This window comes from Macaca nemestrina, chromosome 1, assembly GCF_043159975.1.
Source record: "Macaca nemestrina isolate mMacNem1 chromosome 1, mMacNem.hap1, whole genome shotgun sequence".
In the NCBI taxonomy this organism is placed as follows: domain Eukaryota; kingdom Metazoa; phylum Chordata; class Mammalia; order Primates; family Cercopithecidae; genus Macaca; species Macaca nemestrina.
In genome coordinates, this window is record NC_092125.1 from 166961733 (window position 1) to 166986400 (window position 24668).

The window sequence follows — 24668 nt, forward strand, 5'->3', positions numbered from 1 at the left end:
TGAATTCTGTTTGAGAGTCAAAGCTAATAGAGGTGAATGAAGAAAATATAAACCAGTTTTGATGATCACTTACATTAAGGTTTTGTGCTCTGATTACATCCCTGCTTGCTGCCCAGCTTAACAAGGAATTGAGCTGTCATGAGAATTTTTGGCATCAGGCATCATAGAGTCGGATCAAGACATAAAATGTCAGGTTGAATCTGTAAGCCTTTTAAGAGTCTGCAATCATTGAACCTGAAAAATAGGATGACTGTATCCTGAATCTTTCTCTTTTTATTTTTGTTTATATGATGTATTTTAAGAGGTAGGGTCTAGTTTTATTCCCCAGGCTGAAGTGCAGTGGTGTAATCATAGCTCACTCTAACCTTGAACTCCTGGGTTCAAGCGATCCTTCCGTCTCAGCCTCCTGAGTAGCTGGGATTACAGGTGCATGCCACTGTGCCTGGCTCATTTTATTTTTATTTTATGTTTTGTAAAGACTGGGTCTCGCTATGTTGCTCAGGCTGGTCTCAAACTCCTGGGCTCAAGCAATCCTCCCAGTGTGGCTTCCCAAAGCACTGGAATTATAGGCATGAGCCACTATGCCCAGTCCAAATCTTTATATTTTAATAAATGGGATTCTATTATAAAATAATCACTTTGTCTTGGCTATTTATGACTACTTGGGTATTCACAAGAGGCAAAAGGATTATTCATTTATTAAGCCATTAACAGATATTTATTGAGCACCTAGTAAATACCAGACACTATTCTGGGGATATTAGTGAACAACAGAAAAGGCGATAAAAGCTCCAATGGGTTTACATCTGGTAGTAGAGGAAGGAGAAAGATAATCAGTAATAAACACTGTCATGCATTTTATACAGACGTTTAGGTCAACGATGGACCGCATATACGATGGTGGTCCCATAAGATTATGATAGAGTTGAAAAATTTCTACTGCCTCGTGATGTCATAGTGCGACGCGTTACCCATGCGCTTGTGGTGATGCTGGTGCAAACAAACCTCCTGTGCTGCCAGGATTATTAAGTACATAATACTTGATAATAAATGGCTGTTACTGGTATATGGATTTACTATACTATTTATTGTTATTTTTTGAGTATACTCCTTCCACTTATAAAAAACAAGTTAATTAACTGTAAAACAGCCTTGTGCAGGTCCTTCAGGAAGTATTTCAGAAGAAGGCACTGTCACCTGAGGAGGTGACAGCTCCATGTGTGTTACTGCCCCTGAAGGCCTTCCAGTGGGATAAAAGGTGGAGGCGAAAGACAGTGATGTTGCTGGTCCCGACCCTGTGTAGGTCTAGGCCAATGTTTTTGTTTGTGTCTCAGTTTTTAACTAAAAAGTTTAAGAAGTGAAAAGAAAAAATTTTAATAGAATAAAAGCTTGTAGAATAGAGTATAAAGAAAGGATTTACTTTAAATACTATAAAGAAAGAGTATAAAGTATTTTTGTACAGCTGTACAATGTTTTTGGGTTAAATGTTATAACAAAAGAGTCAATACTTTTTAAAAAGTTTAGAAGTTTACAAAGTAAAAGAGTTATAAGGCTAATTTTATAAATTTAGGGTAGCCTAATTGTACAGTGTTTACAAAGTCTACAGTAGTATCCAGTCATGTCCTAGGCCTTCACATCCACTCACTGACTCACCCAGAGCAACTATGAGCCCTGCAAACTCCATTCATGGTAAATGCCTTATACAGGTGTACCATTAAAAAAATCTTTCATACCGTATTTTTACTGTACTTTTTAATGTTTACATATGTTTAGATTCGGAGATATGATTATGTTACATTTGTCTATGGTATTCAATACAGTAATATGCCATACATATTTGCAGCCTGGGAGCACTAGGTTACACCACACAACCTAGGTGTGTGGTAGGCTGTGCCATCTAGGTTTGTCTAAGTGCATTCTGTGTTGTGCACACAATGATAAAATTGTCTAACACCAATTAAGCAACACATGACTGTGTACTAATTAAATAAGGAAAGTATTTAGTATTTGAGAAGATGACAAATGCAATTTTAAAAAGTAGTGCAAATAAAGGGGTTCAGGAATTCCAGGGCAAAGGGTTTCGTGATTTTATATAAGGTGGTCAGGGGAGGCTTCCTTGAGAAAGTGACCGAGCAAATAGTGGCAGTTCGTGAGGGAGGTCACGACACAGCTATCTAGGGGAAGAGGGCTCCCAGGGAGCCAGGGAGGAGTAGAAGGAGAGGGAAGAATGGCAGCTGTTAGTCTAGGGCTGGGGGAATCTTGACAATGAGGCTCTTGAAGACCACCATGGAGATTCTGGCTTTACTCTGCGCCAGTGCAGCTTATTGCTGTTACTTATCAGGAGTTCTGAGGCGTGGACATTTAGTAACTGTTGGTGTTGAGAAGAGGCATGGGTGAAAAAATATCAGAAAATACCTGGTTATGATATGTGCTGCCATTTGTCATTCCTCTTTGGAAACTCATTTTGATTCCCCGTGTGCCGTGTTTAAAAAATAATGAAATTAAGATGGGCTTCAAATAGGTTACAAAGTGGAAAGGCGTTTTGATTGGGCAAAACACACTGAGGTTGGTCCATCCGCCCTCTGTCTCTGTTGCCCGCATCGGGACAGGCAGCTAGGCTGGCAGCCATGGCTCTGCATCTCTTCTGTGCTGGCCGCTGTTTCAAGCTGCAGCTCCAAGGTCCATGGGCAGTTAGCGGCTGTCCTTTAGACAGATGTTAAGTTGGAAGGAAATATCACCTTCATTCTGTTTAGAAATGAAATTCTCCCCAGTCTTTGATGAAAATTTTTTTTGACATAATTAATGTGAGTGATTCATACTCTAAGATTCTTTTTCTAAAACAATAAAAAGTACATTTACTGCTGTAGACTGCTGCCACTAAAATGAAATCTCGTTCAGAGGGCAAAGGGATAGATTTTTTTTTTCTTATACTGTTACGCTTATTTATACTATTATTCACATATTTTTAGAAACTCCTTAGTAAAAAAATAAGTATAATTGTATAAGAAAGGTAATCATTGATATGTGACCTTCAAGGTTGAAGACAACTAAGTGACTGAAAACCTCAGGCTCTAGATGAGAAAACGATCTCACTGGATGTGCACTAGGACTCACAGAAAAGAACACATTAATAAACTTTTTAAAAAAACCTACACATTGTAGATGAATAAACAGGAAACAATTACTCTTGTTGTTTACCCATCAAGTAGTGGAAAAAGAAACTTGGTTAAATTGAAGAGGAAAAGATCAAAGGAACTGAGAACCATAAATTTGCTCTGTTTGTAAAATAATGCGAGTAACATAAGTTGCATTATAGCAGAGCTAGACACGGCATACATTTTATGTAACGCCCCGTGGTGCATCCGTCCACCCAGACAATCAACAAGTATTTTCTAAGTACCTGCTATGTGTCATTCACTGATGTGGGACCTACAGAAAATGCGTCCTTAGGGAAAAAGTAGACAACCTACAAACTCTGGGTGCAGGATTAGTTGTTAGAAACCCAACATTCAGTAAACGGTTCACAAAGTAGGCTTCTGTTAAAAACTTACTTTCAAAATTGATTGCTTCTTTACAGAGCACATTCTACCCTGATTATGGCCCTTAGCTAATCAAAATAGTTTTAAATTCTAAATGCTACTAACATTTAAAATTAAGGCAGACCTTAAAGATATAAAAGTTAGCCTTTTTTGATTACAATTAACATTATAATAAAAAGCATATAACTCAATAATTTGCTACTTCTACTGAGGCCATCCTAATATTTTATACGATGTGTCAATATTGTGAGTACATAGCCTTATTCAATTAAATTTTGAGTTGGTTACAGAAATTGAGTGTTTGTGATCTCCAACCATAGTGATCATGTTTCCAGAACCCTCAAATCAGGTCAGCTTGCCTGAGACAGTATAACACGATGTAGGAATTGTGTTTATGTAAGAAAAATCTAACCCTTACATTTACTCAGAATGTACAATCAACATTAATTGGAGAAATCATGACAAAGGCACTCCAGGTTGAATAGTGAATATTCATACAGCTCAAGATTTCTTTTTACCAGAGTAAGTGGGCATGAAAGGTGTGGATTTTAAATGTCAGGAAATGGAAGCTACAGAAAAATTCCTAGGAAAAAAAATTAGTAATGAAGGAATGAAAAAACAGTATCAGATACAAAACTAATTCTTCTGCATACAGTACATGATTTATTACAATGTTGAGAAGAAAAAAGAAAGTTTCCACCTGTTTTCCCATCTATCCTCCATAAGTCCTGGAAAAAACAAAAGGTGCATCTCATATGCTAACTCTAGCTGATTTTGGTCCAGCTGCCTGCAGGTCTGTCTAGAGGGGCTGGCTTCTCAGCCTGTATCTGGGATTTAGTGGCAATATCTGTTGAAGATTTGGGGATGGGGTGGCAGTTTATATGCCCCATGTTTGATACCCCTGGTCTAGACCAATCAAAATCACGTTTACCCTACGAAGCTTTCCTTGATGAGTAGAACGCAAGCTGAACTTCTGCCTTCTAATTCCCTGCATAAGAGTTCTAGGCTGAGTGCCTTGCACCAGAATGCATGCAATCTTTAGCCTCTCCTTGCACTGTGCACTGTTTCTACCAGGAGAGAATGCTGGTGTGTAGGAGACTGGAGCTCACCTCCTCCACTGATGACTCTTTGTTTTCACTGAACTCAATGGGGTTCTGAACCTTCTGCCAAAGTGAGGACAGGAAAGGGGGTGGTGTTACCAAGCAGCAGCAAATTCATGGATTTTGCTCTCTGGCAGGCTAATTTGGGGGTGGAATGGTGGGTGGGCCACATGGAACAGGCAAACAACACCAGACTGTCTCCAGTTCAAAGCTATTTCCCCCTCCTCATATTTTTTTGGTTAAATAGTTATGCGTTGCAAATCTCCAGGATGAAGATTAAACTAATTGTTCCTTCATGGCTCAATGTCAGAGTCTTTATTTCACTGTATCACTTACTTTCCAGAGGAAGGGAGAAGGCACTAGCCTACATGCCAGGGCAGGTCGGCTCCTGCTCTCACATCATTTCTCTCAACCCTTGTGACTTTGCTCAAGTCCTCCCTCACTATTTTTATTTTCCTTCTGCTTCCTACAAGTCTCTGAACTTAAGGAAAAGGAAAGCAAAGCTGAGAATGTGATTGATATTTAATGGCGCCTCTTCTGGGAGACAACACTGAACTTGGTATTCTATAATATTTTCTCCTGTCATAAGAAGGTAGACACATTTTTTCCCATTTTACAGACATGGCATCTGAAGCTCAGAGTTAAGGAACTTGCCTATAGTCACATAGATAATAAGATACATACTCAAAAGCCTGTGTTCATTCTATTTATCCTTGTCTCTTGAACTTTCTGTGCCGGTTTCTCTGTAAAATGGGCTATCAACTACCTCCCAGATGGCTTAATAGTGCTGCTGCTCATTTCATCCTTTTGATCATGACTGGGCATTTATAAAACACATAGCATTATTATAATGTGCCATTGACATAAAAAGTGCTTGCCGATTGATTAATTGATTAGGGGAACTGAAATAAGTGAGTCATATAAAAACAACATCATTCCTTAACATTGAAAACAAAAGTGCATACAATCTGGATATATAATCAGATAATTTCAATAAATGAGAAATCACGTGTCACACAGCAGCGTTTAAGCCTGACCTGCCAAGGTATCAACTCAACCTCGCTCTCCTGTCACATGGTACAATATATGAAGTGCTGTACTGTAGAAGAGAGTCTGTGTGGATGGACTCACTGGGGAGAAAGTCTATGAGGTGGGCCCTTTGTGCTGGGATCTATATCCTTCCAAAGGTTTTTTTCATGTGAGCATTCAGAAATTGTATGTAAAATAGTTTGAATGAGCTAGAGAACTTTTTTTCTAGAAAGAGAGCCAATAGCTTTCATCAAAACTAGTATAATATAGTGGTTAAGAGTTCTCAATTAGAAACTGAACTTTCTGGGTTTAAATCCCAGCAACTTCACTTACTAGCTGTGATGCCTCGAGTGAGTTAATAAATCCCTGAATGTCTCAATTTTCTCATCTGTAAAGTGGGGATAATAATAGTACTGATCTCACAGGGTTGCTGGGAGGATGAATGAATTCTTGTATGTGAAGCATCTGACACAGAATTTGTGTTCAAAGCTGCCACTACCAAATTCATGACCATGACAAGTTCTCAAAGTCATCAATGATCTTAAAGATGACTTTGGTATTCTATTGTTATTCTGATTAATAATAGCTATTATTTACTAAGCACTTCTTTTAGACCTTACATAAATTTCCTTAGAAAGTACTAAGCACCTTATATGCATTGTTTCCTTAATTCTTACAAATATCCTATGAAGTGGGCAGTATTATTAATCTTATTTTACACTCAATTAAGCCTTGACTGAGGCTTAAAGAGTTAAGTAATTTGCTCGGGGCTACATGGATAATAAATGCAAAGCCAGAATGACTTACTCTAGAGCACAATTTCTTAATCAGTAAGGAACAAAATCCTTGTAGTTAAAAGACACCTTCTCAAGATAAGCCAGAAGGGATTATTGGCTCACCAAAAACCAAAAATAAAGGAATCCATGGCAGCATAAAAGATCACATCAAGGATTAAACCATGGCATTTGTCTTCTCACCTCCACAAAAGCCATGGGAGCCACAGGTTTTAAGGTACCTGGCGAGCACAGCACATATGCAGATGTGTCAGACAGTGCTCCGGGTGGGATTTGGAAGGAATGGAGATGTCCATATCTGAGATCCTAGGAAGGGTGAGCAAGCCAGAAGACCTGGAAATGGAGGCCAGAGGAATGTGGACTGCAGAAGACCACATCTTCAATCAGGAAACTGAAGTGAAGACAGGCAAGGGCTTGAACCACAAGAAACATTTCAGCTTCTGGTTGCTGCTAGATGTTGTTTTCTCAGACTGTTCAATATTTCTGGTATCAGTTCTCAGTGCCTGCTGCGTGGAGGGTGCTCAACATATATTTGGTGAAATGATTTGAAGGGGGAGTTAGAACAAAGTCAATTATCCATGATGCACAATGAAGTGTGCCATTGTGAATGTTAGCCTTCAATAGGTCTCCCAAAGAGTACCATATGTATGCAGGGGATGTTGGTGGTACTCAAAACAATTTAGGGATGCTTCCTTCTGGAATTATCTGCAAAACCAGTTCATAGGCATCACAAAAATTAACACACTTTCCCAGCTTGATGCTTAGGGTAATTAATGGGTAATTAATTACTGGTCTTGGTTCTAAATTACTTTTGGAAATTTGAGTTATTTATTACTTTTTTTTTTTTTTTTTTGTGAGATGGAGTCTCGCTCTGTCGCCCAGGCTGGAGTGCAGTGGCCGGATCTCAGCTCACTGCAAGCTCTGCCTCCCAGGTTTACGCCATTCTCCTGCCTCAGCCTCCCGAGTAACTGGGACTACAGGCGTCCGCCACCTCGCCTGGCTAGTTTTTTGTATTTTTTTTTTTCACTATTAATGATATTCTTTAAAATGTGCTCTAGCATCTATAGCAATGAGACAATCTTTACATGTAGCTTCTATTATAAGTACTTGACATACATTAAATCATTCAACCCTCAAAATAGCCCAGTGAAGTAGGTATGGGAGTCACCCCAGTAATAGATGAAGAAACCAAGGCACTGGGTTTGCAACATACCAAACCTCATCAACTAAAAGGAGGTAGAACCCACTTGTTTGAGTAATTGGGACATCATTGGAATAAGTCTCATTTCTATTTCCCTCAAATTCTCTTAAAGGGAATTGTATGCAATTCAATTCAATTCAATTGTATGTTGAATTCTGACTTTTGTGTGTGTGTGTGTGTGTCTGTGTATGTGTGTGTGAAGGCATATTTCCTTATAATTCATTCCTGCACTGATTATTTTATTTAGCCTTCTTCAAAAAATTACTTTACTCTTTAAGAACAAAGCCATTTCTTGTATGATATAATGGAGGTTTGCTTCTACCCTAAATGTAGGGAGTGCGGTGTAAAGCAAGCAAACTACTGTTCGTGTTGCACCTGTCTCTATCTCCTCCTTTAGGGAGAGTGGTCTTTACACTGCACTAGCAGAAAGAGATGACTGTGGCAACAACCACCCTGTAAGGTAGCTGTTTGTTCCATTTCAGACAGAAAGAAACCGAGACTTTCACAGAGGTTTAAGTACCTTACCTAAGCAGTACTGCTAGCAAGAGGCTGAGGTCAGGGCTGTCACTTTTCCCACTGTACCTCAGTTCCTTCAGGGGGTATATACAAAGTTTCTATTTGTGTTTAAAGAAAATCAACCACAATTGTCCAAAATGGAGAAAACTAACTTAAAAGTAGTTCCTCTAAAAGGCGGATCAGATTTGGCTCAGAATTAAAGTCTGATACAGGCAAGAGAACTCCAAGCTGCTTTAACTGAATTCTAACCTCGAGATGTAGATACATTCTAATCCAGGACACGAAAACACAGTATGCTCTTAGGTTAGGAGGCTGAACATGGGGAAGCAGAGCATGACCCTTGAAAAAGGAGAAGTGTTTTTTAAAAAAGAATCCAGGTTAAGTAATGAAGAAACAAACAATTGCAGAGTGCCAATTACACATCATGTACTGTTATTAGGATCTTCTGCACAAAAAGTCCTTAAGGATTCTTATCATCCTTCCTTTACAGTGGCAGAAATGGGGGATCAGAACAGTTATGGGGCTTGTCTAAGGTTACACAGGCAGAAAGTGGTCGACGTGGGCTGGGACCCAGGACAATCTGAATCCATGTGACATGTGCTTTCTGTTACTACACACCTGCTTGTGATTAATCCAAAATTCTAGAACAAAATATTTAAACAGATGGCCAGAAAGCACTTGGAAAAGAAGGTGATAACCCTAGGTGCCAGCGCAAAGAAACAGGGCAAACTGAACCTATCACTCTCCCTGATAGGGTTTCCTGGCCTGGTAGATCCAGGCAAGGCCATAGACACCCCAGATCTCTCAAATGCAGTAATGTTTTGAAAAAAATGAATGAAAATATGTGCCCAGGATTAGGGCACAGTTAGGAGAATCATTGTGTGGTGAACAAAGGAGGCTGAAGGGTATTATTAGTGGATGGTTGTAAAACTGGAAGGTGGTGACATGCCACGGTTCTCTGTCCTTGGCCTGGTCCCATTCACGTATTTGTTCACTCACTCACTCACTCACTCACTCACTCACTCACTCACTCACTCACTTACAAGCATTAATTGAATGGCAATGATATACTAGGGCTTACGTCAAGAACAGGGAATTTGGGATGGACACCAAAATGTGCCACGCAGAATCTTCTTCAGAAGGGTTCCTTGCACCAGCTGCTGGAAGGGCTATTGGCAGCCTTCAATTGTCAGCACCTCAGGATCTGCCTCAACTGCAGAGTGCTACCTAACCCAAGGGCATGCCCCTTCCTAGTGTGGCCCACATCAGAGCACTGATTGATTGAGCAGTATCAAGGTTATTCATCTTAGCCAAACTCACACTAACTCTGAAGGCTCCTACTAGTTCCCGAGTTTCCCTGGGATCAGCACAGCCTGTTGTTGGTTGTGTAAAAAAGCTCAACTTCTCCCTCTGCCCACCCCACACCACAGGTATTAAGTCCAAGGTCACTCCTTAATAAACATCCTGCACACTAATCTTGGAGTTGGAGTCATTCTGCTTCATGGAAAACTCACTAGTAAAAGAAGGGGCTTTATCCTTTGTTCATCCTTTAAAGAGTACAACTATAATCAAGGACAAAAACTATTTGGTTTAATAAAAGGAAGATTTTTCTTTCAACAGTGGAACAGTCTGCCTCAAAAAACAGTGAACCTGCATAAGCAGAGGGACACTGTACTGTTGTTGGAGTGTCTCTGTTCACCCTGCTGTTAGCTAACAAGCAGCACAGTATCACTAGTATTTATAAATTAGTGATTAGAAAATTATTTTAGAACATTCTGGATTCAATAGGCACTGGAAATAATTTTAAACATATATGGGAAGAAATCCCATTTCCTAATGAACTCCCTGAAATAATTTGAGATTACTTAATTCTAACCTTAAGATGCAGATACAATATAATTCAGGACAGAGTGGCAGAAACTAACTGTCAAAGTCCACCAATGGCCATTTGTTCTTTTGTCTTTTACTAATAAAACCCTGAATGTTAGCTGGCTACATGTTTATCTAGCAAAACACTACATTTTCCAGACTCCCTTGCAGCGAATGTGTCCATGTGATTAAACTGTGGTAGTGGGATCTGGGTGGTAGTGATGCGTGCAACTTCTGAGTTAAACTCTTAAAGAAAACCTCTTTCTTTTTATTTCTTCTTTCCTCCATCCCAAGGCTGGTACATGGAAGTACTTGTGGTGGTAAGGCAGCAGTGCCGCTCTAGGAAAGGGGAAGCAATAATGCAGAAAATTCCTGGGTTTTTGAGTGACCACTGGAGTAAGACTCTTTTACCTCTGGACTGCCTATCAGCTTTGACTTTTATGTGGGAGAGAAAGAAACCACCTATTTAGTTTAAGCCATTATTATTTTGGTCTCTGTTAAAAACAGCTTAGCCAATATTCTAACTTACACAGATACCAAATCAACATCTCAAACCTGGGTGATGTTCATTCTTTGCCCTGTAAGCATGGTATCTTATCAGCAGACTGGAACGTGATAAGAATAAGGACTATTACCTTTACCTGTGAGTTAACTCCTGTATTATCCCTCTGCCTTTTTGGTGTTCTGCCCCACATTATATTTTATTTCTATATAAAAATCAAGGGCTAAGGTAAAATCTGGACTACAATTATGTTTATTTGTCTAACTATACAGTAGGATTGTTGCCAGCAATTAAAATCTTGATTTGTCTTGCTGCTGAGACTTTGTCTTGAGAAGTAATTTTCAGATAAGTTTATAGTGTATATACACATAATTATATGATTCATTCATTTCTCCCATTTCATTCATTAATTTGACTGTCCAATATATATAGCAAAACTATTCAAGTAAAAAAACGACCAATTCATGATAAAAGAGATCAAATTAGTTATAGTTCACGGATACATATTAACAAATAAATGAAAAGAATAAGTGAGGCACAACTTTATCTTAAAAACTTCAAAAGAAACATAAATCAGAAGTCCAACGTAAATCATTGTTATGAATAATTTATTATTTGACATTTCCTCATTTCTATTAATGTAATGATTTATGCTTTTGTAGTATAAAAACCATAGCTTAAATAAAACATTCTGATATATCATTAACTGGTGTAGACCCTATTTCTTTTTTAGTACCTGAAGAAAATATAGATGTATAATTGTCTGCTCTTTGGGCTGGAAACATGTAAAGTCCAAAATCATTGTCATTTTTATCATGGCACCAGCTGGATTTCAGGTTATTTCTACTTATCTGGCTCTGGAGAGGAAGTGCTACATATGACATTTATAAAATATATGTACATGATTGGGCGCGGTGGCTCATGCCTGTAATCCTGGCACTTTGGGAGGCCGAGATGGACGGATCACCTGAGGTCAGGAGTTCGAGACCAGCCTGGCCAATGTGGTGAAACATTGTCTCTACTGAAAATACAAAAAGTAGCCAGGCATGGTGGTGAATGCTTGTAATCCCATCTACTCCGGAGGCTGAGGCTGGAGAACCGCTTGAACCCGGGAGGTGGAGGTTGCAGTGAGCAGAGATTGTACCATTGCTCTCCAGCCTGAGCAACAGAACAAGACTTTGTCTAAACAACAACAACAACAACAACAACAACAACAACAACAACACTATCTATATCTATATCTATCCGTATCTACCCATGGGTTATCAAGGAGAGGGCAAGGATTCTAAAGCCAAGAATATGTTTTCAGTTACAACCTCTCTTTAAACTTATGTGCATCCAGAAACATGCTCACTCTTTCCTAAAGTAATGATAACAGCTTACTCTTCCACACCAAGTATAAAAAATTATAAATATTTAGGAATCACAGGAATAGGAGATCCAGGTTCTCACATCATAGAGAACAAAGTGGAGGTGTGGGTGCTGGGAACGGGAGCTGAGGGTCCCTTGGTCTGTGGTGTTGTTGATTTGCAGAAACAGAGTAACTCCGAGGTCACTCTCTCTGGGTGTCTCCATCTAGTTTTCACTCTGCTTCCCTTAACACTTTTTCTTCAGAATCTTAACCACACCATGTCAATATATTTCCTTAAAAACAGATGTTGAAAAGAGCTCAGAGTAAACCACCACTTTTGGTGCATCCTCAGCAATGTATCTGGCTGGAGGAATAGCTACCAGGTAACTTAGCCATGCATATTCTATTCAACAGAGGGAATCTCTTCTTTCCTGGATTCAGCTACATTCCGGCAAACATCCACTATGTTTCTGGGACTCTGCCAGCACATTTGCTTTCACATAAATTTCTTCACTTAAATCCTCTGAACTTGCCTTCTTTTACTTACCCCAGGTAGCTTCCAAAGGGCCAGTTTATTATACAGAGAATAAACTCAGAGAAGTGAATAAAATAAACTGCACAGACATGGCTATAAACTGGTTTTAGACACTTAAGGAGATTTTTAGTAAAAAATATTATTCAGTAAGTGAAAAATAATTTGAAAGATGCCACTGAAAAGTGAAAGAGTGTGCATTTAAAATACCACCATTACTAGAACTCACAGGCCAATATGTAACTATAAAATCTGCACCTTCCATTGCAGAAGGAAAAGAAAACTAATACATTTCATGCTTCCCTTTTCAAGAAGACATCTTAAAGTAGCAGGGGAGTATATGATTAAAAATTGCTTTAAATATTGTTTACTGTGGTTAGTTACTCTTAGCAATCATTTTGGTTGTCACCAACAGCAGCGATCAAGTCCGTTATAAGCATTAAACACTAAAGAAAGCATCATGATAGACATGTTTCATGCCGGTGAGGCAAAAGTTTATTCTCAAAAGACGGATGATTACAACTCATTTAGAAAGGTTAGTTGAGATGTTTCCTGAAGCATCTTGAAAATGGTTCAGCGTTTATTAACTGCCCTGTTCAAGGGGAATGCTGTACAGAGATCTCATCTCTCTGAAGAAGATGCCAAGAACATATTAGCTGCCAGTTTGAGAGCCTTCATCTGTTCCTTACAACCATTTTTAGAAAACAATGGTGGCATTTATCAAACAGAGAAAAGACTGTAAATGTTGGAACCCAGAATTCAGCAATTAAAGACATTTAGTAGCTGGGAATTGGGGAATGGAAGCGCAAATTGTGCAAAAATACCTCTTTTTTAACCCCAAGTCTTAGTTTGTCTACAGGAAAATACCTATTTGAATAATATAAATAGAACAATTACTCATATCTGAGGTACCTTAAAGATAAGATTATTTAAGTCAACTTGATAATACAATAGAATGAAGGATATAAGTCTTAAGTTCGATTTAGACCATGATTTTGATTAATTTTTGGTTTTAGAGCATAGCAATACAAAAAATAACCAGTTTCCTTCCATGTATTTTCACGTGGTGTATCATAGAAAAGGAAACTAAGATGGGTTTTTAAAAATCACTGTTAGCAAATCTGTGAACTTCATGTTGTTTCTAGTTGCTAAGTCTGCATTAGAGATAAGTCTGGATAATCTTTATTATTTTTTCTTTTTAAAATGCTTGCAGGAAAATAAGTCAAAAGAAAATGTGGTTCCATGTGTTTTTCACCATTTTGAAAAGCACAAGGACTGCAATATAAAATAAGTACAACTTTCTCAAGCTAGAATGAGCTTGTTAAGGTCTATAGAATTCATTACATGGTGACCATATGCAGGCTTCAATTTAAGGAGTTTCTGATTGACTTAATGCATACAGGCAGAACATAGCTCTGTTGAATCTCACTAAAGTTCAACACACACACACACAACACTCACCACTGGTGATGGGGAAAGTGCGATGTTGCCTATTGATGCCTTCAATTCATCTACAGTTGCAGCATTCTTAAGAATGTCTTTAGATTGCAATGGTTTAATCTTGATATTAAATTTCTTATGTGATTCTTCTTCTTCTTCCGATTCACTCGAAGAATAAAAGTGCTTTCCTTTGGTAGGTAGAACACAGTTAAAGATACATAACTCTTTCTTCTACTGGGAGGCAACCACTCTAAGACAAGAGTGTTTGCATATAGAGACAGCAAAAGTATCCTTAGATGGCAGAAAATCAAAGCAAAACATACAAAAGTAAGGGAGGAAAGGGTTAGAACTTATTCACCTTTCCTCAGAACATGATCAAGGATGGTGAATTTCACGAAGCAATGGTTCCAATATTCTACATTTTTGCAGCGGTCGACCATTTGTTGTGTCATACTCTGCACACACAGACAAGCACATGTGAGCTGACTCATCTACAGAGAGAGGAAGGCTGCTTTACAGATGATCCACGAGGAGTTTTAAATGCATCAGTGTGACATGCTTTGCCCAGGGATGAATTGTAGGGAGAGGACAGCAAGAGCTATTTTCTAGTTGCTATAAATGACAGTCATATCAGGGATTAGCAGACAGCCCAGTACCCACCATTTCCACAGTTGTTTTTTCAGCACATTTTTCTCTTTCTCCTCTCTCTTTTCTATGAATAGATTAAGGCAAAATGCCTGCTTGCTAGAGCTCAGGCTGTTCTCAGTGCTGTTTATTCATCTCTAATATTAGGGATAACAGGACTTGTGAAGATTAGGTTATTTCATTACTTTTGTAAAATCTGAATTTATTTTACTGTTTCTTGAGAGTGAATGAAAATTAGAATAAAAAAATAAAGAAAGGATATAGCCGGGTTCCTCGGGTCTGATGCTGTAGCCTTCTTCATCCAGCTCAGGTGAGTTCTATAAAACACAAGTGCATATGAAGTGATTATTATCCTAACAGTGATCAAGAAATTATTTTTTTTTCTAGAGTCTTCTATTTAAGCATATAGAAAAGTCTTTTCTTTTAGGAGATGAAGCTTCTAACTTTTGGAAGTGAATTTTGAGCAATATGTTTAGATATTTACTCAAGGACACTTGGAGAGTCCTCCTACTGTGAAAATAAACAAGGAGGAATCAACTGTCAGTGAAAGAAAGCATTCAAACAGAATTTAACATTCATTTCCTGTAAGCAAGGACTGTGCTAAGCAACATGGGTGATAAGAAATGCAGATTACTTTTCCTCAGGGAAATTGAAATGTGTTTTGGTAGGTAAAAATTAAAAAGAAAATATAAAACACAAAACACCTGTGTTAGACAGGGTTTAAAGAAGAGGAAATTAGTGAAGTTTAAAAGAATCAGAGAGGTCTTTATGGGTCTTTCAGGACAGACAGGAGAGGGCAGAGTGGGAGCTCCTTCTAGATGGTAAGAAAGAGCCTGTTCAGAGACACCAAGATGGGAGCAGACACTGGGTGACTCAGATGGGGAAACAGAGGGGAAACAGCAACGGTGACATGGCTAGAGAAGAAGCTGCACAGTGGGAGATGGGGAGATGAGACTATGGAGGCCAAGAGGCCAGGGGAAGAGTTTGGACTTGAGGTAGCTACTGCAGCTTCTCAGCTAGGGTGGGGCATACTGAAAGCAGGATCTTAAGGAGTTCTGGAAGTATGTTCCAGGATAGCCTTGGGGCAGAAGAACTGGAGAAAGAAAAACTAATTCAAAACATGTGCATCCATTCAGGCAAGATGTGCTAAGGACATGGATCGAGTTACGGTGGGATGGGATAACTCAAGGATATTTGAAAGGATGGATTGTTGGTTCTTGGTAACAGATCAGTCATAGGAGAAAAAGCAGAGGGAAGGTTAAAGAGGAATCCAAGATTTCTACCCTCAAATTGTGGGAGAGTGCTGGTACTCCAAGTTGAACTAATTCTAACAGCAGACAACTAACATTTTTTTGGAAAGAAGCAGAAAACATAAAAAGGCAGTTTGTACTGTTGGGATTAGAATGATAGCATTTGGATTCTTACTACATGGTAAGCATTGTGACCCATACTTTACCTCACTGAACCACACAACAAACATATGTGAAAAGAATTATCCCATTTATCAAGGGGGGAAATAAGATAAATCAGACACCATTTCTCAAGGAAACACACCCAGCAAATGTCAGACCTAGGTTTTGACCCCAGCTGTTTCAGACTATACCCTATGTCCTAGAGGGGAGGAAGATGAAGCATTTGTAGGTGGCCCTGTTGAAGTTGAGGTTGTAGGTCTGTCCGTGGGAGAAGGCAGAGTTGGAGAGTTAGTTTGGGAGTTAATAAAGCAGTAAAAGTGCCATAACCATGGAGAGAGAAGAGGGTCTACATACCAAGGAAAAAAATCCCATTAAACAAATTCATTTTTATTGTCTATATTTAAGATATACAACATGTTTTGATATGCATATACAAAGTAAAATGACTACTACAGTTAAATTTACATTTCTGTTACCTTCTATGGTTGCCCTTTTTATGTGTGTGTGTATGATAAGAGCACCTAAACCGTTAGCAAATGTTTAGTACTTTAGATATCTAGACTTCATCTCACCTTACTGCAAATTTGTACTCTTGGAGCTACTTCTTCCATTTCCTTTCTCTTTTTGTCCCTGCTGACTACTTTTCTACTGTTTCTATGTATTTAACTTCTTTTTCTTTTCTTTCTTTCTTTTTCTTTTTTTTTGAGACAAAGTCTCTCTGTTTCGCTCAGGCTGGAGTGCAGTGGTGCGATCTCAGCTCACTGCAACGTCCGCCTCCTGGGTTCAAGCGATTCTCCTGCATCAGCCTCCCATATTTGACTTCTTTTTAGATTCTGCATATAAGTAAGATCATACAGTTTTTTTCTTTCTGTGTCTGAAACTCACCATTTTTTTGAGCATTTATTGTGGTCTTCCTCTTTTCCTCCTTCTTCAGTTCTCAGAGGTGCTTTTTTTTTTTTTTTTTTTTTTTTTTTAAATACAAGTGTATTGAGGTCACTTACCTGCTAAAAACTGCCCCTGGCTTCTCACTGCATTTAGAATAAAAGCCAAGTGCCTCTGTGTAGCCAATAAGACCCAGCAGGGCTGGCTCCTGCCCCTCTCTCTAGCCTCGCATTTGTAATTATCTTCCACTGATCCCCTCTCAGCCACATGTTCTCTCCTTCCCAATGTTTGTGATTTGGGTGCTGCAAGCACTGTCTCATTTCAGAGACCTCATCAATGCTGTTCCCTCTGCCTGCAATTCTCTTCCCCCAAATGTTCAGCCAGTTAGCCTCTATGTATATGTTAGGCCTTTGCTCAGAGGTCACATCCTCCCTGAAGCCTTTCCTGCCAAAATCAGGTTGACTTACCTCTATTCTCAAAACTTCTAAGAAGTAGGACCAGGGCTGAAACACCCAGATTTAATATTAGAAAAGCATTTTTTGAGCAAATAGTACAGGCTAGGCAGGTTACTGAAATGTTTTGCAAATAATTAGCTCATTGAATCCTTGCAACAATGACACGCGGTCATTGACTTCTTTTTTGCTACTCGGCAAATAACTTCTCCAAGGGCACACACAGCTGATACGTGTAGGGGCTACATCAGGGGTGTCCAAACTTTTGGCTTCCCTAGGCCACACTGGAAGAAGAAAAATTATCTTGGGTCACACATAAAATACACTAACGTTAACAATAGCGGATCAGCTAAAATAAATAAATAAATCACAAAAAATCTCATAAAGTTAGACAAGCTTGCACAAGATCTTAAACTCAGTTCTGACAGACTTTATTGCTCTTAGCCCCATCCTAACTAGGCTAGGCACTTCCTAATGACATGATGAGTATTTCACTTATTTCTAAGTCCTATTATAAGAATACCTCAACTCATTTTTAAGCTGTAAAATACTTAATAAAGAGAAACAATCTTCTGATACTCACATATCTTTCCCAATCAATTTCCGCATAAAATCCATTTGGTGCCCCATTGCTTTTCTTCTGTAATAAAGTTGAAAATGAATTTAGAAGGAAAATATTTGAATAAAAACAAAGGAACAAAGAACATTGAACTCTTATCTGCATTTAGCAAGAGCTATCAAAATCCAGCACTGGAAAGACATATTAGAGCAGCTTATTAAGGAGCCACATTTATGTAACGGAATGGTAAATCTAGCTGCCGTGACACTGCATGAAAAAGCCTACGTACTTATTTCACAAAAGATTGTAGGATACTGAGGCACAGGGATATTAATGATGAACTGTTCAAATTTTATTCAATGACTGAAGAATTAGCAGCACCTTTATTATAATTGAATCCTCTAAACCTACAGGAGATATAGCCGTGTATATATGTATTTTAAATGGAAACATTTTTACATATAGCCGTGTATATATGTATTTTAAATGGAAACATTTTTACCTCCATGCTGCTATTATATACAATTAGTTACAACATATCCAAAGAGTACTCATCCAAGTCATTAAATAATCTTTTAGCATTTTAGCCCTGACTCAATTTTTTTGTAACTACTCCCTTGATAAAACATAGAGGAAGTCAGCTCCACATCAGTTCATTCAGCTCCTAGTTATTAAAAATAATTTTTTAAAGGACTTTTCTTATCAAATTTTAAAAATAGAATTTGAGGATTAATGGTGGATTTTTGTCATTCGTGTGATCTGTGCCTCCGTGAGCACGTATCATTGCAAGTTGACTGGATGTCAGTACTACTCTCTTCTGATTATCTTAAAGTTTTCTTTGTCCCCTAGTACAACCATGACACATGGCTACAAGCACTTGAGCAAAGATGTGGCATCACCCAAACAGATATTGCCAAGATTTTCTATGTCTTGTGAGCAAAGGACAAACACAAATCAGGTTGGTAATGGAGGGTTCATTCAACATTCTTATATTTAGCACATGGGACAAGGGTATGTCACTGCGCATAGCAGATCTCAGAACAACACACATCAAACGGTGATGCATGAGGCTTGGACACAGGACCTCTAATTTTGCAATAACAAATAAAGGCCACTTGAACTGCAATGTAAACAACTAATACCCAATTTGACAAATAGGTGGAGAAATAAGCTTTTTATGTGTGCACATAGGATCACTAGATAACCCAGAATCATCATCATCATTGAATAACAGTGAATGTTGACTAGGCATTCTATGGAATAGCAGGGCTTTGGCAAGGGTAAATAATGCACAAGAAATAGATAATGTGCTCATGCCCTCTGCCTTCCAATACACTACCACGGCACTAGAATTTACAATGATAAGAACTGGGCCATGCCTTGCCTCCACAGACCAGCATCCCTCTCTGTCCCACTCCTGACATAGATTATTTGTATGCAGACTACATCATTTTAATCTTCTCACATAATTGCCTTCATTGAATTAGTGCTTCGGTGGTATTTCTTCTACTTTGAACAAAGGTCTTTGTAAAACCTGTCATATCAACTCTGCCTGTGTATACCCTACAAAGCTACTGTTGAGAACTGGTCCATTACATAATGTGACACTTAATACAAATGATTCTCTCACTTGGGTGTAGACAGGGCTCCTATTTTCTCTTTATCATATTTACTTTCTCTTTTAATTCCTGCTTTACCAATCTGTTTGTATATGACTTCTTTGCAAAGTGCTCCACTCCTTCTTAGAAAGCATATATAACAAACAAGTTCAATATAGACATTTAATTTATATTGATAGGAGATCAAAAGGACTAAGCAGATTCCAGAGAAGTAAACTCATGAATTTTGTGATCTAGGATTGTTATCCAAAACCACAGATTAGATAAATTACTGAGTTCAAAATTTTCAAAGTTCTACAGTTTGCTTCCATGATAATCTCATCTTTGTAACTAAGGCCCTTAAAAACCAAGATGGCTTATATGTTCAGCTAAACAGTTTATATATATATAAACACACACACACATTTGTTTGTGTGTATGTATGTATGTGTGTACATATACATACACACATATATACATACACATGCATATATATAAATAAACATACACAGATACCTACACACACACACAGATAAATATATATATATATGTATATTTGTTTTTCTTTCTTTCCTGACAACATATATCTAATATTGTAGAAAGAAAGGTGAGTTCTAAATCTGACGATCTAGGCAGAGTGAAAATTTCCCAGTTTGCATGAAAACCAAAGGAAGACTGAGATAAAAGGGAAGCAAAACTTGTAGAATTTTTTTCTTCAAAAATAGGGACACTTTAACAACAAATACTAAAAACCAACAACAAATCATAACAATACATTATTTTTCGTAGATATTCAACACACACATGCACACACACACACACACACACACACACACACACACGGCTTTATTAGAGGAATTTGGTCTCAGTTATGCCAGTGGATTACTACAAATATCTTTGGTTTTCCAAGTGGAAATTATCAAGTTAAAGCTAAGTCAGAGCCTGGATGGAATTCTTCTGGCCTAAACCCAAGAAAAAAACAATTCTTTGTTGGTTTAACCATTGAGAAAGGTGCAACTGTAGTACTAGTAATAGTGAAGATAATGAGTCTACTGATTTTCAAATGGAAAACTTTCAAGAAGAAGAAGCAAGGAAGAATATCAGTTACGTGGGGAAACACCACTTAAAAACCAGGCTTAATAGTGAAAGAAGTATCAGTTATTTACCAACATATAAACAATGATTTTTCTCTTAGAATTGTAATTATATAGATTTTTACCTCTTCCTTTTATTTTGTATGTTTTAAAATTCAAAAATCCTACCTTTAGCATAAGTAACTTTTATAACTTGAATATGACTATTATTTAAAGATAATTGAGGCTCACAGTGATGCTAATCATGTCTTCATAGGTATTTTACTTTGGTTAGCATATATTATCTGTTTTTATATAATATGATGGGCTAAATAGATAAATATAGTGACAGTTATGTTCAATCATACACTCATCAAAGTTCTCAATTTCCATTGGGAATGCCTCTGGTTTTCAAGGTCAGTTCATGGCCAGGTAATGATCCTTGGGTGGGGCATGTTAAAGGTACATGATATACTGCCTAAATATTATCTTTTCTCCACTGAGGTAGACTTGACTCACTTTGTAATTAATTCTATAGAACAGCACTGCCCAATAGAAATATCTGTGAAGAGGGCAATGTTCTACCTGTGTGCTATCCATGATGGCAGCCACTAGCCACAAGTGGCTATGGAGTACTTGAAATGTGTCAAGTGCAACCGAGGAACTGAATTTTAATTAAATAGTCACATGTGGCTACCATAATGTACAATACAGCTATAGGTACCACAGAGTTTGGGCTAGGGTCTGCATCCCTGACTCCATGTTCTTTGGTCAAATACACTGGTTCCTACAGATCAAGTTTCTGCCAAATTCCTGATGTTATTGAGATAGTGCTTATCCTAAGAAATGACTACCCAGTTTATGTGGTGGTATTTCCATTATAGCCAAAGGCCTCTTTGTAGATAGTAGATTCTTTTTAAAATTTGAATTCCTGTCCTTTGTCGATGAAACAGGAAACACACATCTTTTAGGTGTGATTACTCTTTAAAAGTACATTCAGATGTCAGTCCATAAAGTCTGTATGGTTAATTTAAAAATTGGCCCCAGATATTCAAGAAGTAATTTGGAAATACCTAAGTGTTTTCTTAAATGGAGTAAATGAAAACTACTGTGTTTTCCAAATTTTAAATTGGGATTTTACTCACTGTTTTTAATAACCCTTTGGAAATTTTAAACTAAAATCTGTTTCCTTACCGAAACTTTTTTTCCTCCTTCACGCGCACACTCTGCTTTGCTATTGTAGGGTGGTTCGTGTGGGCTGGGCTGCTGGAATTGATTGTTTTCATGTAGAAAAAAGTGGTTAAAAGATCTGCTTGTTCTTCAAGACACATATAAAGAATTACATGGAGTCAGCAAACATACCATAGAAGAAACCATCTCTAGGCCAAATCATACGGCCTACCAATCTTGGCAGGGTTCCTTAAGCAAAGGGTGGACTTTGGGGCCCATAATGAGGCTCTATTCAGCAGGCCAGCTTGGTTAGGCCAAGAGAAGAAGGGAGGAGGAAGAAGATGTGTCCCAGGCACTAGGGACCATGTGGATCTATTTCTTATACAGCCAGCATTTAATTTACACGTAGAGAACAGGCACAAGGACACACAAGAAGAGACGGAATAAAAATGTTTGTATTTCTAACCTAAGTGGGAAAAGTTCAGTTTAGCCTGGATCAAAGCCTTCCTGCGGGTCACCAATACATACAGCACACACAGCTGACAGCTCCAAATCTGTGCCCTTTCCTGCACACCTGTTCAGGGTGATAAAAAATGACCTTTGCACAGCAAGGGCTATGACCCTGATGCTCCAAGTTTATGTGTGGAGGGAAACTGGAACTGCTTAGAAAAAAGTTAGTTTGCCCTGCACAAATTAGAGTTTGTGTCTAGGTTAGGATGCATCGTCACACTTGGACACCATGACAGACAGCTCTGCCAGTGACGGGTACATTCAGCCAGTGGGGAGCAAGGCCCACCTTCATGCATGCAGCCCTGCCACGAAGCCTCTATAGGTTAAACCTCAGAAGCATTGTCACCAGAGATGAGCTTCGTTGGATTTTGAGAAACTGGCATTAAATAAACAACAGTACATTAAAGTTTATGTTCACCAAGTAGTTTATCAACATTAGGTAGGTGCACCACCACCTGTAGTTTGTGGAACTACATTAATGAAACCACACATTTCAACACTTGACATTCAAAAGGCAATAATTTGAAAGCTATATCAGTTAAGCAAAAGTGGACTGGGTCTATAGAAACAAGGGCTGAAGAAATCAGTCTGAGTTTGAAGGAAAATCAGGTTGGTATCTCTGAGAACTGAATGCAGATAGAAACTCAGATAGCACTGGTTTCTAAGATTCAGTGACCATAGTAAACGTGGAAAGCTTGGAGAACATTTCTAAATAGTAAAACCAGCAGCTGGCTAATAATGTCCAATTACCTATAAAGCCTGTTTCTGAGGAAGTGCATTTATTTTGAATGTAGCCTTTTCCGGAACAGGTCTGTGTTATTTTCTAAGAAGTCAAAATTAACTAATTTATCTTTCCTAATAATCACGATCAGTGATATTTATGGCATTTCTAATTAAGTAACCAAGTGGGCACGACTGCTAATAAAGAACTTCATATGATTTGGAATGGTGAAGGACTTGGGGAACTCAGGCATGAAGCCCTGCCCTGGGGGGATGCATCCCCAGAATGACTGCTGGGTTCATTAATGCAGCACATACTCATCATTGCCTGCCACGTGTCAGCTGCTGTACCAGGTACCAGGGTGCACATTCTACCAGAGATTTAAACTGGTGCTGTTCAGAACACAGAGAATAGTGACGCAGCAAGGGGCCTTAGAGACAATGAGCAGGGGTTCGGAGAAAGAAAATGAGGACAAGACTGAGAGTGGCACAGGTAGAGAAGCAAGAAACAGCAATCCAGTCTGGGAGCAGCGAGGATAGGAAGCAGAGTAGCTAACAGAGTTTGCAAAGGTCAGAGGGGACCAGAGAACCCAGGGAGGGGACCAAGCCAGAAGCAAAGAAGAGACACAGAAGCAGAGAGTACCTGAGACAGAGTTAACGAGAGGGCTCTGAGCCAGAAGCAAGAGGTGAGGAGAAGCTGAGTCTTCTGGGTCTTTTTTTTCCCCTGCTGAATAGAGCCTTGATTATAGTGTTACCCAATGTCTGATCAATTTCAGTCTATTTTCTTAACATTTCATGGTGAGAACCACACGAAAGCAAAAGGCACCCCAAAGCTAAGAACCTTGAGTCAAGTGTGGAAGAAAAATTCCTGCTATAGCTGCAATTAACACCCCAGTTTAGGTATAATATTGTGAAGGGTGATTTAAGAAATTTTTTAACCATCAGGTTTATTTTAGTTCCCACTCCAGCCCAATGAGCCTAATGTAAGTCCATTTTTTTTTTTCAGTAACAGCTGTTCTTTTGAACCTTCTGAATAGGCATCTGATTTAGATTTGAAGGAAGTCATTTTAGGAGTCGGTGCAGACTCCCATAAGCGCAACTCGGATAAATCTAAGCCCATGCACCACGGACTTCTTTAAAAAGCAAGAATTCTGGCGGCCAGTAAGGAGTCACAGCTAACTGTTAGATCTAAACCCAGTGGACACTTTTTCCTCTTTCAGACTGTAAATTCAGGCTTAAGTGGTTTTCAAGACCATCTCCTACTTTTGAATTTAATATAGAAAATGTATCTGCAGCACAACTACTAAAGGGGAAAAGCTTCTTTCAATTTTCTTGGATCTCAGCTTCATTACAACTTTGTGGCCTCTGTCGGAGAAAAACATTCTCCCATAATGAACTTTTGCATCATTAAATTGGAAATGAAATAACAGTTGATGGGAGCAGCCCCTGCATGAACTGTCTGGCTTGCGACCCACCATCTGTTGGCCTGCCTGCTCTGGGGCAGGGTTTTAGGTAAATGCCATAAATAAATCTAGCTTGACCAAGACTACATTTATGTCCCATGCAATTAATATAGAAAATTACAATAGTAAGAGGTCTAAAAAGTCATTCAAGGTATTTTTTTCCATACAGGAAAAAAAAAATGGGGCTTTGAGAAATTTAAACACAGCATATATTGACACAAACTCAGTAAAAATGGTTATTTAAATACTTACAATTCCATCTCTATCTGGTGAACCTCTGTAACAAAAAGAAATTGATAGCTATTATGCTA

The 24668-nt window shown here is 38.5% G+C and overlaps 1 protein-coding gene across 33 annotated transcripts in view; it reads right to left on the minus strand.

The window, feature by feature from the left end:
* Positions 1 to 24668, minus strand: part of LOC105498451 (SH3GL interacting endocytic adaptor 1) — a 216421-nt gene that overhangs the window by 94224 nt on the left and 97529 nt on the right. For 11 of the 33 annotated variants that reach the window (XM_071091756.1, XM_071091752.1, XM_011770582.2 and 8 more), the window contains 4 exons: positions 24610 to 24634; positions 17848 to 17904; positions 14781 to 14835; positions 13895 to 14070 (listed from right to left, as the gene is read on the minus strand). In XM_071091756.1, coding sequence (XP_070947857.1) covers positions 13895 to 14070; positions 14781 to 14835; positions 17848 to 17904; positions 24610 to 24634 — 313 coding nt within the window. Of the gene's footprint in view, positions 1 to 13894; positions 14071 to 14780; positions 14836 to 17847; positions 17905 to 21688; positions 21761 to 23537; positions 23622 to 24609; positions 24635 to 24668 lie in introns of all 33 variants that reach the window. The other 22 variants (XM_071091736.1, XM_071091719.1, XM_071091673.1 and 19 more) reach the window with 3 other exon arrangements.